At 39.3% G+C, this 13,959-nt stretch overlaps 1 protein-coding gene across 1 annotated transcript; it reads right to left on the bottom strand.

Moving 5' to 3' along the window:
- Positions 1-5,848: 5,848 nt before the first annotated feature.
- On the bottom strand, positions 5,849-13,892 carry LOC133451087 (RNA-binding E3 ubiquitin-protein ligase MEX3C-like). Its single transcript, XM_061730026.1, has 5 exons — positions 13,417-13,892; positions 8,162-8,400; positions 7,966-8,011; positions 6,450-7,186; positions 5,849-6,303 (listed from the first exon to the last, which is right to left on the bottom strand). The coding sequence occupies exons 1-5, from the start codon at positions 13,856-13,858 to the stop codon at positions 5,902-5,904; spliced, it is 1,866 nt and encodes a 621-aa protein (XP_061586010.1). The 5' UTR covers positions 13,859-13,892; the 3' UTR covers positions 5,849-5,901.
- Between the last annotated feature and the right edge of the window lie 67 nt (positions 13,893-13,959).

Below are 13,959 nucleotides of genomic sequence, written 5' to 3' on the forward strand. Positions count from 1 at the left end.
TCGCATGCTACTTTTTGCATGAATTTGTATTGACATCTTTATTTCTGCTTTCCCCTTTTTAAAAAAAAAAAAAAAAAAAAAACGTGATTACATCACCAGCCCGTCACTTCAAACCAAGATAGAATTAATCCAGTAATATAAACCAAATGTTTTAGCAGCCAAACCTCCATTTATCTCACATGATCCTCCAAGGTGTGATCTAAGTTAAACACGTCCTCTTGTTCATGCTTTGAGAGTAATTAGAGTACAGGCAGGCGGTTGTTTCCCTTGTAGAGGTTGAAACACGTGTACATTACGCACTCCTGTCCCAGGCTGCATGTGATTTGGCTTTTTTCTAATGGTTTTTAAAGGCTTCTGTAGATTATATTTGCTCCTCTCAAGCTGAGACTCTCAACCATTTTTTTTTTCTTCATTTAGTTTTTTCTGAGCTGTTCAACTGTATCACAAGGTTTTGCACTTGTTCCTCGTCAGATTTGAATTGACTATCCAACAAACCACTCAAAATGAAGCTGCACATTCTCTTCTAGTCTCGGCTGTGAATTAAATCAGAGTTGGAATGTTAGATTGTCAGTAAAATTTAGAAACATTCACGTGATCGTGCATACCGTTGATCAAATGGCATGAAACGGCGTATCTTGTAATTATCCCAAAACAAAAATTGCTGAATTCATTCTGTAGGGGGAAAAAAGGTGTCATATTCTGTGTTTTAAAGTGGACTGTTTTTATATTGCAGTTATTGTAGGAGCCCAAAGACCACTCAGTTGAGTTGACTACTAAAGCAGATTAAAAAAAAATTAACCTGGATTTCTTATGTGAGAGTCTATAATTAAAATGGCCTAATATTCTCTACATGGTGTCCTGTTGTCTTATTTATCAAGCAATAATACATTTTCAGGACATAAATGTGTCTAGTATATGTCGGTATTGAGAATGTATTACTTATTTATTATTTTCTGTAAGAAAACATGGGCAACATTGAGGGTAGATGTCCTGATACTGTGTGTCGGGTTGATGAATCACTTAAAGCAGAAACCTTCTTGGCAACTGGGGTTTTTCCGACTATGACGAGCCAATGTGTTTGTCCTGAGGAAGTTTATTCTGGAGACAAACATGTATGACACCAACTTTGCTTTCCCAGCTTGGTTCCATGTGTTTTCAACCTGAGCACAAGTTTTGACGACCACAATTCACTGTGTGTGTGTGTGTCTGTGTGTACACACACACACTTGTACAACATATACACTTTATTAGTTGTATCTAAAAAAGGTTGCCAATGACTGTTTTACATTAACACAGTCCACATGATCATCTGATCATTTTGATATACTCATCCATCCAAATGACGGATGAGTATCAGTATGAGGAAGCTGGAGCAGAAAGAGGATGGAAAGTCCTCGTAGAGAAGTTGAGGTTCAAAGTGGAAACGTCTGGGAAGCAGCAGAGCTAACCGGCATCGCCATACGGCTCTAACCTGATGCAGTTGGTCGAACTCATTTACAATTTTACCCTAAAAAGTTTTTTTTATAAAGTCATACTTTAGGTATCCCGTCACAGACCAACACAAAACTGCAAGAAGCAGCTCATGATTGACGCAGGCATTCCTTAGATACTAAACATCACATTTTAAATTGAGTCTGTTTACATGGACATTTGTAGTCCAAGTTTTGTTTAAAAGAAATAGTGGTATAATGGAATATAAGAAACATAGGTTACTACACATATGGTCACAAATAGATTTTGGATAATCTGTTCCAATTTGTGTAGGTATATTATAGCATAATCTACAGACATCTTAGTCCCAAAATGTCTAAAGAATTAACAGCATAATCTGCACAAGCCTGATTTTCGCTCCTATTTTCATCAAGGAATAGGTACAGACGTTCCCATAATTAATCTTCCACATAAAAAAAAACAATGAAAACAGAAAAACAAGTATGACATGGCTATTAAAAATAACAGGAAACAAAAACGTCATCAGGGATGGTGTCAAGCATGTACAGAATATTCACTGCCTATAATTAGTACTGGATAAACCACGCCATCCATTTCAGAAAAATGTTTGATCCGCAATTTGCTTAACCATACCCACTAAAGCAAGAGAATGTTTCATTTCAAGATTTTAAATCACACTTCATGACACGTAAAAAAAAAAAATATATATATTCCGACAACTAATGATTATGGCTGTATTGTTATTCAACATTTGGTTTCCCTAACATTTACAGCCACATTACAATTTCAAATATCTTCCAATTTTCACACTGTTACAGCTTAAAGGGAAAGAATTTGAGCGGGAAAATACTCAAACTCTTTTCTAAAATGTTTTCTACACATTTTCTTTACAAGCATATACCCATTTCTGATAAATTTGCAAAGGGTTCATGTGGTGAGTTTTTGGCAGATTCTCAGCAAAAATTGACTGACAAGAACTCAGTTTTACAGAAGGAATGACAGAAGGCCAGCATGGCTTTAAATGAAACTGTCTTTATTAAGTAACTTTAATATCAGAAAAATAAAACTCTTAAAATTCTCTTTACAGCAAATATATAATATCAGTGCTTTGGCCGCAATAACTTAAAAGGCCGTTACAAAATATAGTCTGCTTTTAAAGTCCTGACTTAATTTGAAGAATTTATATGCCTTAAGACTCCTCCTACACATATACATAACAAAAGTGTAGTAAAATTAGCAAATACTTTGAATTGTTGGTACAGCTTTAAACAATATATGAATTTATATATATATTTATATATAGATAATCTACGATACATTTGAATAGTATACCGTTCTTAATTTGGTGGTATACAGACGTAACAGGCAGCTTGAATCCTTGGCCTTTTTACAGTTGCAGTGATGTTTTACAATGGCGGTAAATTACAAAGACATGCTTGTAATACACATTCCACTTTCAGCTAAGTTTAACGGCAGCTATCAATACTATTATCTATACTGTAAACTAATAACTAAACTACAAGCGGATAGCACTGACTCTCTCTTGCCAACATTTCTGGATCTCTTCATTCACTTATTCACTCAGGAAAAAAGTAAAATAAAAAAAAACCTTATTGTAAACATTTTAATATATATTTATGTATATATGAAATGTAACAAAATAAAAAGTTCTGTATATTTATCAGTCATCAACAGTTATATAATACATACACAAAAAAATGTCACTAGATTCATGTGAATACAATGAGGGCCCATCGTGTATTGCATTCCCTCAGAGATCAAGATAAAAATAATAAAAATAAAAAAAAACTTAAAGAAAAAAAGGATCAACTCTGGGTAGAGTTGAGAAAAATAAAATAAATGGGACGGATAGAAGGGCTGAGGAGACAGAGCAGATGGGTTTTTTGCACTTTTGGGATTTGTTTGGTTCCATTTCCTCAAGAAATCTCAATCCCCCATGGAAGAAAAATAAAAAGAAATAAGTGACGTAATAAATCCCAAATACTGTTTACAGCTGGAATGCAAGAGGAACTGCAGTGCAACGTCCACATGAGAAAAAGTAACAGTACTAACTTTACGTAGTGTCTACAATGAAAGCTTTCCAGCTGCTTCCCCTTCCAATCGTCTAAATTCATTCAGACCTTTTAAAAGTGTTTAAAGCTACGACTTGAGATGATTTCCACCAACTTGTACCTTTTCAGGAAGATAAGTACGAGAACACGCAAGAAAGAAGAAAAGATAATGTGCTCTTGTTCTGACTACTCAATACTGTGATAAGATATAGTGAAGGCTGTGCTTAGTAGTGCACAAAACAGAGAGACAGCTGATTAAACACAGAAGCCAAGTCTACTCTGTACCACCGAGACCTCTCCTCAATACACCGAAGTAGGATATGAAGGTTAACACTGGCTGAAATGCAGTAGAAAAAGCAGAAAGTCTACTTGTACGTCCGTCTACAGGTTTACACCAAAGTTTGACTTCTCCAAGTAAAATCCATAAAATGTCACTCAACTACTTCACATAATGAGATGATTTTTGCATAGCCTTGGCAGACGAGATGCAGGATGGCAGAGTTGAGCTATGGATGGCCTTCACCTCTGTTTTACATCCGAGTGGAGTTAATCGGACAGCCCCAGACCGGAGCAGTCCAACATTCAAGGGAGAGAAAGGGATATAACAAAAACCGCTTTAAGGGAGGGGGAGAAAAAAAAAAATGAGAAAAACAGTCCATCTGTTCTTTACTGGGATTTGTTCCATGTCACAGCTGGGAACATCATCTTATTTTGCTCCCAGGTGAGGTTTAAGTAAGAGTGATGACTCATCTACACAATCTACAAAAGTGATTGCAATACAAGGAAGGAGGAATGTTACAAAAGTACAAGATCTGTATGGGTTTCAGGCTGAAAACCAGCACAGTTTCCCATAGAGGGATCTATATGGAAAAAAAAAGATCAAAACCATGAAGAAAAAAAAAAAAAAAAAAAAAAAAAAAAAGAGGAAAACTGAGTGTTTGGTGCTGGAAATATAAATCAAGTGGTACAAAACACGTCAGAGAAGCTCAACAGGGAGCAAAATAAAGTTTTTTGTTCCACCAAGATGCATGAAAAAAAAAAAAACTATAAAAAAAAAAAAGATTTCCATCTTTCAGCTTGTGTTCTTCCAAGCCCGAGATCAGGATTTATACATAGTGTTGTAATTAAATTATAGGCTTTCCAAAAAGGCCACAAGTTTGAGGGCAGAGCAACACCTTGTCTGCTGAACCACTTGTTTCTTTTGTTTACTCGGAGGGAAATTAGGCACAAGTTTACCGTAAACAGTTCTAAGTATTAATGGAAAGCAACATGGCGATACCTAAGTGGCGTTACATCCTGATGTTATACGAAAAAGGAGTTGCACACTTCTTGGTTCTGTTCTTGGGCTAAGAGAAACCTGAGGCAACCACAGGTTGCCACTGGAGTGTGACAGGTTTCCAGGTGCAGGTTTGACCCACTTGGTTTTTAATTAAAAAACAACACAACAACAACACCCACCTCCTCGGAGTGTTGACGTTAATATAGAGATGAACTTTACATCAGCAACACTCAAAAGTCAGATTTTTGATCTGGAGTACATGAACACATCCTTCTCAAGAAGCATATTCACATCAGCCTCATGTTTACGCAAATCATCTGGGATAAAGTGAAATTTGACAGGATGACGTGAGGACATGAAGTCGACCTTCCTTCTGCATTCAAATACTATTAAATATAAAGGTAAAATGTGGGACTTGCCAAACCCAAACATGCTCACCTACTGTTCTTTCTTTATTTCTGGCAAAATAAAATCTTTGAGATGTTGACAAAATAATCTCAACGCTCAAAATAAAAAATAAAGTGTTGACCCATATGCCAACAATATGTTTCTAATATATTTCAATGTAGTTTTAAAAAAATAAAATATAGGTAGGAAGAAACTGATAACTAAAAACTTTCTAAAAAAAAAAAAAAAAAAACTCAAATCATGTATTATCCATGTAAATAAAAATCACAATGAGGAAAAAAATATATAATATGTATATACACACACACACATACATACATATATATGTGTATATATATTTCCCAACCCTCCCAATGCTACATAGGGCTTCAAACCCTCCATTTGATCAATCAAGGAAAATAACTTCACAATAGCAGGCACATGAATGGGCTGAACACCCTAACCCATGCCCCAAATACAAATCACTCCTTATTTCACCAACTCTTCTGCACCTTTGTCAACCTAACACCAGCCCGGACAAAGCTGGAGCGAGGACATACCTAGACACCGTTTCGGGGTCAGTTTTGTTGCTCCCATACACATGTGTTGGGGAGACTGACCCCTCACCAGACATCAAGGTGAATGATAATTAAAATAAAAGAAAGGAAACAAAAAAAAAAAAAAAAGATTAAAAACAAAATAGAAATAAAATCATATATTGCGTAGTTGAATGGCCTGTGTAGCTGGGGACAGGCACACAGGGCACACAGCCTCGGGGCCCTGGCATATCTGGGTCGCACAATCTAGACAGAAGAGGTTATGGCCACAAGGAACCAAGGCAGCAATCACCTGGTTATCCATACACTGGATGCATAACTCCTGTCCTCTTCCTGCTGATCCAAGCCCTGGTCGATAGAAAGAGGATTCAGGAGGAGAGGATGAGGTGCTTTCACCGGAGGAAGAAAAGGCGGAGCTGTAAGAGGGGAACCTGTGGGCATCCAGGGTCCCGGCTGACCCAAAAGGCCTTTGGTGAACTCGCTGGGCCTGAGGGTGCTCCAAGGCTTCGGTTCCAGAGAAAGTTGGAGAGAGGCGGGGCGTGCCAGGCTGGCTGGTCTGAAGGAATCAATAATGAGACTAATGAGACAGTTCCACACATAACAAGAAATAAAATGCAGAATGTTAAAACCTTCTCTCTAAACGAGCCTGTCTTAAATCACAGTGCTTTAATCTGTTGTTTAGTGTCTATAAAGCTTATTTACCTGAGACTGAAAGGCATCAAAGGCCTGAAGAGACTGGTTGTCCATGAAAGGGCTCCAGATGTGCGGCTGCGCAGCAGAATGCGAGGTATTGGCAGTAGAAATGGTTAATGGATCAAACCCTGAGGAGGAACCTCCACTTCCCAGGCTGATGAGCTCCTCAGACCCCACACCAAGAAGGCTGTCCCCAAACCAGAAACTTGTGCTGCCGCTACTACTGCTGTTGTTGTTGTTGTTGTTAGCATTGGCATTAAATGGAAAAGTTGGGCTGAAATCTGCCATCCGGTTTCCATTCCCACCACTGTAAAAAGAATCGGCTGAACTGGAGCCGCTACCCAGGGAACTGGAGCTGTTGTTGCGGTAGGTGGAAGACATCCTGACACCACTGCTAGTATTGCCGTTGACTCGCTGAGTACCGTTAACGCTCACTGGCAGCAAGCTCCCGCCACCTGATGATGACGCGCTGGCTCGGAGCCAGCCATCCTTCCCCAAACCAACAGGTGTCGCAGAAGTGTCAAAGCTGACATCCGTCCCGTTGAACTGGAAATCACTGTTGTCTACGCCTGGAGCCTCAATGTTCCCACAGGTTCCAGTGCGGAGGGCGATGTGTGCCTCGATCTCCTCTCTTGCACGATCCACATTCTCCGGCATCCCTGTGACCTCAAACACGGGCTCTTTGTCACGACTCGGTGTCACAATGTAGGTGTGGGTCTGCTGCTGGATGCGTTTGATGGTGGCCCCTGAAGTTATAGTGGGAGAAACATTCATTGGGTTAGCATACAATGGCATTGCTGATGGGATTAACAAATGGAGGGGGTTAGAGGAGAAAGAAAAACAATGTCAAGAGGAAAATAATAAAGCTTGACAAAAATCTGACACGAGGGGAAAAAAGGATTAAATCTGTCACCTATTAGTTCCAGCTGGGGGAAAGAAAAAAAAAAAAAGAAGAGAGAAGCAGGGTAATACAAAGACTCTACAGTCATCTTATACATTGGAAGTAATTACACTGGTTTCTTGCCAACAATAAAACTGGACACTGAAGAAACACAGCTGTGCAATAATTATAGCTCTGGACTGCGGGCTGTTCTGGTGACTCACCTGGTTAAGTACACAACACTAAACTCCAGTCTTCTTCAACTGTATGTGTGTATGTATGTATGTATGTATGTATGTATGTCTTCTGTTTTATAATGACACATGACAGAAAGATTTTTATTGTGTATTTTAGACTGTCACTGAAGTAGTAATCAAGAGGGTGAGAATTTAATGATTGAGGAAATGCAAGAAGAAACTAGAGGCATCTATCGAATAATTTCTTTCATGCTCAGAAGGGCAAGCTTGGGAGAAGAACTTTGTCTTCAGCACATTTAAAATAAAATTCATTACTTCAAATAATTGCACAAATTAAAAATAAAAAAATAAAATACAGCTGTTACGGTAAGCTTTCCCTGCACATAATGAACAACATGATGTCCAGTGACACACACAGCATTTATTGGAATAAAAATTAAACACCCACCTTTGGGACCCACAACCAATCCAACAACACGATATGGTACTCGAACCTGTTGGATAAAATGATATACACCGTATCAATCATAAGCACTTGGTTTGCAATATTTAGAAGACTTGATAACCACAAGAACTGCCCTTAATGAAATCCACAACAAAGTAATGTCACTAATAACATAAATCATAATGACATGCTTGTTGACCTGAATGGTTGTCTGTCCAGGTAGAGCAGGGGTCCCTAAACCGGTCACAGTGGCCAGAGGGCCGGTCTTATTTCGAGAGGCTCTAATGAGGGAGAAGTGCTCCGCTGCAGAGAGGATCTCCCTCTTTGCCATGGCCACATCCTCTTTACGCCCCGTCACCACGAAGCATGGCTGTTCCCCCCTCACTGGTGTCTTGATGTAGGTGTTTGTCTTGGCTCGAAGTGCCTTGATCTTACAGCCTAGAAGGGGAAAATTTAAGGAGCACACAGAAAAGTCAGAGAAAAGTTTGAATATTTTCAAAGTCAGATATAAAATCTGCCCCTTTAATTCTCTGGTTGACTCATCAAGACAATCTAATTTCAGCAAATGTTCCCTTCAGTCCAGGCAGTTAAACTGGGTGTATGTGTTATATGATGGCATGTTTGATAATATACTAATTATTATTATACCTTATTCCAGAATAGTGGCCACTGTTAGCAGTAGCTTGGAGGTACTGCTTTATAATGTCATGCTTTACTGATTTTACTCGTTTCCATACTGGCTTTGGAATCTGTGCTGGCTAAACGACTTCTGCTTGTAATTCTGACCCTTTTTAACATCTGTTATGGTGATTAAATAAACTAACAGGGGTGTTGTTTTCATGCGGGAGCAGCTAATTGAGCTTTGGAAAGCCTCATCACTGCCTAGAATGAGACCCCAAATCCCCAAAGAGTGGAAGAGGAGATGTCACGGATGTAGGGCAGGAGCAAAGTGGGGAGTGAGGAGGGGGAAGATAAACCATTTCTTCCCTCACTCGTCATGGGGTAATGTGATATCCCTGGCAAATAATATAGACTGGCTTAGAGCACTGAAGAGTGAGAATTACAGTGAGAATAACCATAATGTAAGTATTAAGTGATTCATCAAGACATGGTTGAAGGAACATTTTCAGATTCCAATGCATATCTACTCGGCTTTCAGTCTCTACGACCAGACAAGGACTGCAGGGGGTGTCAAGTTTACGTTGGAGTGGGACTGCAGTGCTTATTAACAACACATGGTGTAATCCAGGATGTGTTACTGTAAGAGCATCAGACTATATTGTTTGAATGCATATGACCTATAAAAAAATAAATAAATAAATAAATAAATAAATAAATCACTGCATCTTAAAAACTAGGCTACTTCCCAAAAAATGAGCAGCTCCTGGTGTATGACAATGACCAAGTGTACTTGAATTATTTTGGCTTCAAAACAAAATAAATGCATGTAATCTTAGAGTAGAAGCATACAAACAAGAATAAAATACTACCTGGCCAGTCAATTAAGATGAAACAAGGATTTTTTTTTTAAAGTGTGTATGTATGTATATATATATATATATAAAAAGTTGCTGACCATCTTTGGATTATTGAAGTTATCCAAAACACTAGAAATCTATTCTATAACATCTCATCATGCACCACTTTTCCTATTGTGTAACAGAGTTTTTAAGAGATGTATTTGAAGGAGAATGTTTTAACAGAGTGTTCAAACTGGCCACTTTGGCACATTTAAGAGTACCGTTGAGATCATTCTAGTTCCAAACTAGATAAGTTGTTTTATATAACCTACTTGTCCAATATATTTCCCTAAATGGATTAATTTCTTTTCAAAATAATTAATTTGGAGTGTTTATCATTTGACTTCTGTGCAGCACTCTGTGAGCTATGGGTGTTTGCAGTGTTTGCACAAAGCAGTATCCAAGCAACTACCTGATGGATTAAGGATATTGACACTTCTATTGAACCTTCACAAACAATCGAACAAATCCATTATCACTCCAGAAATGATCCAGTCAAAACAAAGAAAAGATCGTATACATCCAAGATGCCTACTTGAATTTGCCTACTTGTGTACCCTCCTACAGGTAACAGAATGTTTATCTTGATTTGTCACCAAATCAAATCAACTGGAGCTTTTTCAGATGGTGAAATATCAAAGCCAAATTCAGAGTTGGATTGCAGAAAGTGTCTTCTTTTTCCCCCCTCGTCTCTTATCCAATAGCGAGTTCAGTGAATTTTTCTCACACTTGCGAGTCGTTTACCACTGCAATCTGCGAAGTCTCAACTTCCACATGATAGCAGCATTTTGTTTATGGATAGTTGCAGCTGGTCACTAGTGCCGATTTTCTTGTCTCGTTACATTGTGTCCACTTAAGCACTTATTGTTGGAGAGGCATTTTGCTTAGGTGGGCAGGCAAGCCCGACCCCCCCCTATTTGTTCGCTGCGCTGCATGTTTATTTTGTATCAGGCTGTGTGTGAATATAAATGGCTTGAAGGATCTCTGTCTCATCTGATGATGGCACTCCTTGGGAAGAGGTTTGAACAATGACAAGCCTGGGTTTAAATACTTTGATTGAATAATTAATATAAATAGTTTCAATTATTCAGTCATGTATCATAGATTTCGTCAGTGTGTATGTCCCTTCCCTTGCCAAAGAGATGTACTCTTTCATTAGAAAAATATACCAGTTACACTTGTTTAGAGCAACAACCACTTCAGTGTTCTATGAGAGCAAAAAATAAAACAAATCTAAAATAATCACTCACTGATCATATTTGTGGTAAAATCTGGTAAAACTTTTGTGCTTATCTAACTGCAAAACCCCTAACCAGAAACTTCAGCTGCATGAACTTTAAGCTGGATAATACTGAATGTCAAACCACTAGCAGTGCACCAATGGTTGGTGGCCGGTTTTTATCGTGTTGGCTCTGACTGGTACCAGTCGATGAAGATGATACCACTGGGGAGCATGTTAAAGTTATTTTTTGGTTGTTTGTTTGTATTTTTTTTACTCTGGAGTAGAAAATAGCAAATAAAAAATAAATGTGGAAGAATGTGTGGAAGAAAGTGTAAAAGTAATCGGCTTCACGTTTATCGTATTCACAGACTTTCACTGGTAATAATCCCAAACCCTAATGTTGTGAAGCCAAAAAGGTTAAAAATCAAGTTACTAGAGCACATATCCTTAGCACGATTGTGTCTGCCAACTTTTATTGTTAATTAAAATGAGATATGCGGCTGATTATAGACACCCCCCCAAAAAGAGAATCAGCGTAGGTCAGTATCAACAGGTAAGACCTTCAAGGGAAAAAAATTAATTGTCAAAAAAGGGAGTCCAAGGCACTCTTCTTGTGGAAAAATATTAAAAAGCCTTCTTCAAGGCTTGCGCCGAAACGCGTGGGTCTCTGCTCCCATGTTTTTAAACTTATTAGCCATGTTTCAATAAAGGCTTTTAAATATTTTTCCACAAGAAGAGTGCCTTGGACTCCCTTTTTTGACAAGATATTGTATTTTTCCCCAACACCAAAGAGCACCTTCAAGATTTTTTCTGAACAATTCCCTGAGCACTTCGGATTTTCTCTTCACTTGAAAAAAATTAATTATTCAAGAAAATTGAAATCACTGCATCTTTACAAACAATAATCAGTCCTCCAAAAAGCAAAAAAAAAAAAAAAAAAAAAGAAGCTCAACAGGCATAGTGGTGAGCTTCTTCCAAAGAAAAATGTTTTTTTTTTCAAATGATTGTATCATTTATGGTGTTCACAATTGCAGATTTCCCTCCATAGTTCTGGAGAGCCTAAGGTTTTTGCCGTGATTCGTCTATCTTTAAGATATCATAATAGCTCCAGAAAAAAAAAAAGAAAAAAAAAACAATCATACTGCAAGGTCAGTTTTTCCACCACCTAGAGCCCCATTTGCAGTCATTAATTCCATTTAAAAGTTCCTCAGCTTATGAATTAAATATTCCTCTCAGCAGTGGTTGAGAGTCCAACATCATTACCAGAGCCATTTCCTGTTGTTGTCATCACTTGCAGCTCCCTCCCCCCCAACCGGTCTAAATCACCACATAATAACCCTCCCTCAACTCCTCCAACAATCTCTGTAAACTTTGTGTAAAGTCACAAAAGATAAAGCCGATTCATCTGCAACCAACGAGAAAACGGAGACGTGTCCGGTTAAAGTCGTAAACCATAAAACTCGCTGCAAAATGAGAGCAAACTAAAGCTCCAGCTGATGTGGCAATGGTGACCGACACGGTGTCTGCTGTGAGACAAAGCCCAGCCCGGCACCGAGGTCCACTAGTTCACACGAAACAACACGTTAAAACCACCCGTCAAAAGTAAAACACACTTGTGGCTGATTTAAAAAGTAGGGAGTTTAAGTTTCGTGGGTGTTGGAGTGAGGCTGGTGGTGACCCAGTTAAAGGATGATTTATGGTTCTGCGTCACACCGACGCAGAGCTTACGGCGTAAGGTACGCGGCTTTTTCTCCACTTACAACAGTGTATATGATATTTAGCAAGTAAAAGAATGACGAGAGACACTGATTTATAAATACAGTTACAGTATATAACAATAATAATAATACTGTTATTTAGAAGTGTGAGTTCAGTGTGTGAATATTTATAAATACAGGTTAAATTAAAGACTCATATCCGGCACTTTTTAATCCTCATATTGTACATTTCTGTTTATACATTTTATTTTATTCTATCTCTTACTTTATCTCTATATATCTGTTTGTTTTTATATTTTTATTTTATTGCACCAATCACCACAACAAATTCCTTGTTTGTGTTAACAAACTTGGCAATAAACCCCCTTTCTGATTCTGATTCTAAATGAACAGTGAATGGGGGTAGGACTAAATAAGTTTACACTTCTTCCTACTCCTTTTTTGACACATGTAAATCAAGATAACTAGTTTTAAAGGATGAAATTCTTTGTTGTTTTTTTTGTTTGGTTTTCTTAAACTTCTCACTTCTCAAGTGTTGTTTTGTTTGTTTTTTTTACATGTTCAAAAATAAAATGAATCAAATAAAAAAAAAATCAAATTGTAGGCCTATATGTAAAAAAAAAGAAGAGATTTTTTACATGTTCAAAAATAAAATAAATCAAATTAAAAAAAAAAATCAAATTGTATCTATGTAAAAATAATATATATTTGGGATTAATTTTGGGATGTCGTTCATTTTTAAAGACAGATACCAGTTTTCAGACGCATACGTCTACATGCTGTATAAATCCTAATTTATGGTCCCGCGTTAAAGCGACGCAGAGCCTACGGCGTAGGCTCTGCGTCGCTTTAACGCGGGACCATAAATCAGGCTTTAGAGGGCTAGGCTAGCCAGCGTGCTGGTTTCTGGAGACCAGGAAACTGTTCTCGGGTCTGATTCCCTCTCCGAGGCTCCTGGTCCCGTGTACGGGTTAAATGACCACCCCCCACTCACCCTGCCTCCCCACGATCTCGGCTACGTGCTCGGAGCTGGGCACGGCCACGCACTCCGTGGTGTTCACGCTCCTCCGCCGGGACGCCAGCAGCGCCGGCTCGGCCTCGAGCCCCGCCGCGGCCCCGCCGCCCTCCAGCCCGTCCCCGGGGTACAGCAGCACCGTCTCCAGGAGCTCCAGCTGCTGCTGGTGCTGCTGGTGCCGGGGGTCTTTGTTCCCGTCCCCCCCCGAGGGCAGCGGCTTCAGGTCCAGCACCGTCCCCAGCAGGCTGTAGTGGGGCAGCGGGGGGAAAGCAGGGTCCAGGTCCGGGTCCGGGTCCCGGCCCCGGCTCCGGGGGCCGCCGTGCTCCTCCAGGCCCACGCCGGAGAAAGCGTGCAGCAGCGGCGGCGGCGGCAGCTCCGACTCCCCCTCCTCGGCCTCCAGCAAAGACGTGCTACTGGGCATGGTGCGGACACCGATACAGTGTTGCTGCGAGAGAGAAAGGGATGCGAGGAAAAAAAAAAGAAAGAAAACTGTTTTTTGGTGAACTAAAAAGGGGGAAAAGC

This window comes from Cololabis saira, chromosome 9 (assembly GCF_033807715.1).
Source record: "Cololabis saira isolate AMF1-May2022 chromosome 9, fColSai1.1, whole genome shotgun sequence".
NCBI classification, from domain to species: Eukaryota; Metazoa; Chordata; class Actinopteri; order Beloniformes; family Belonidae; genus Cololabis; species Cololabis saira.

Coding starts and splice junctions, on each gene's coding strand:
- LOC133451087 (XM_061730026.1), bottom strand. CDS start 13,858: ATGCCCAGTAGCACGTCTTTGCTGGAGGCCGAGGAGGGGGAGTCGGAG. Junction 8,401..13,416: donor CGAGATCGTGGGGAGGCAGG/GTGAGTGGGGGG, acceptor TTCCCCTTCTAG/GCTGTAAGATCAAGGCACTT. Junction 7,187..7,965: donor ATTGGTTGTGGGTCCCAAAG/GTGGGTGTTTAA, acceptor CTATAACTTCAG/GGGCCACCATCAAACGCATC.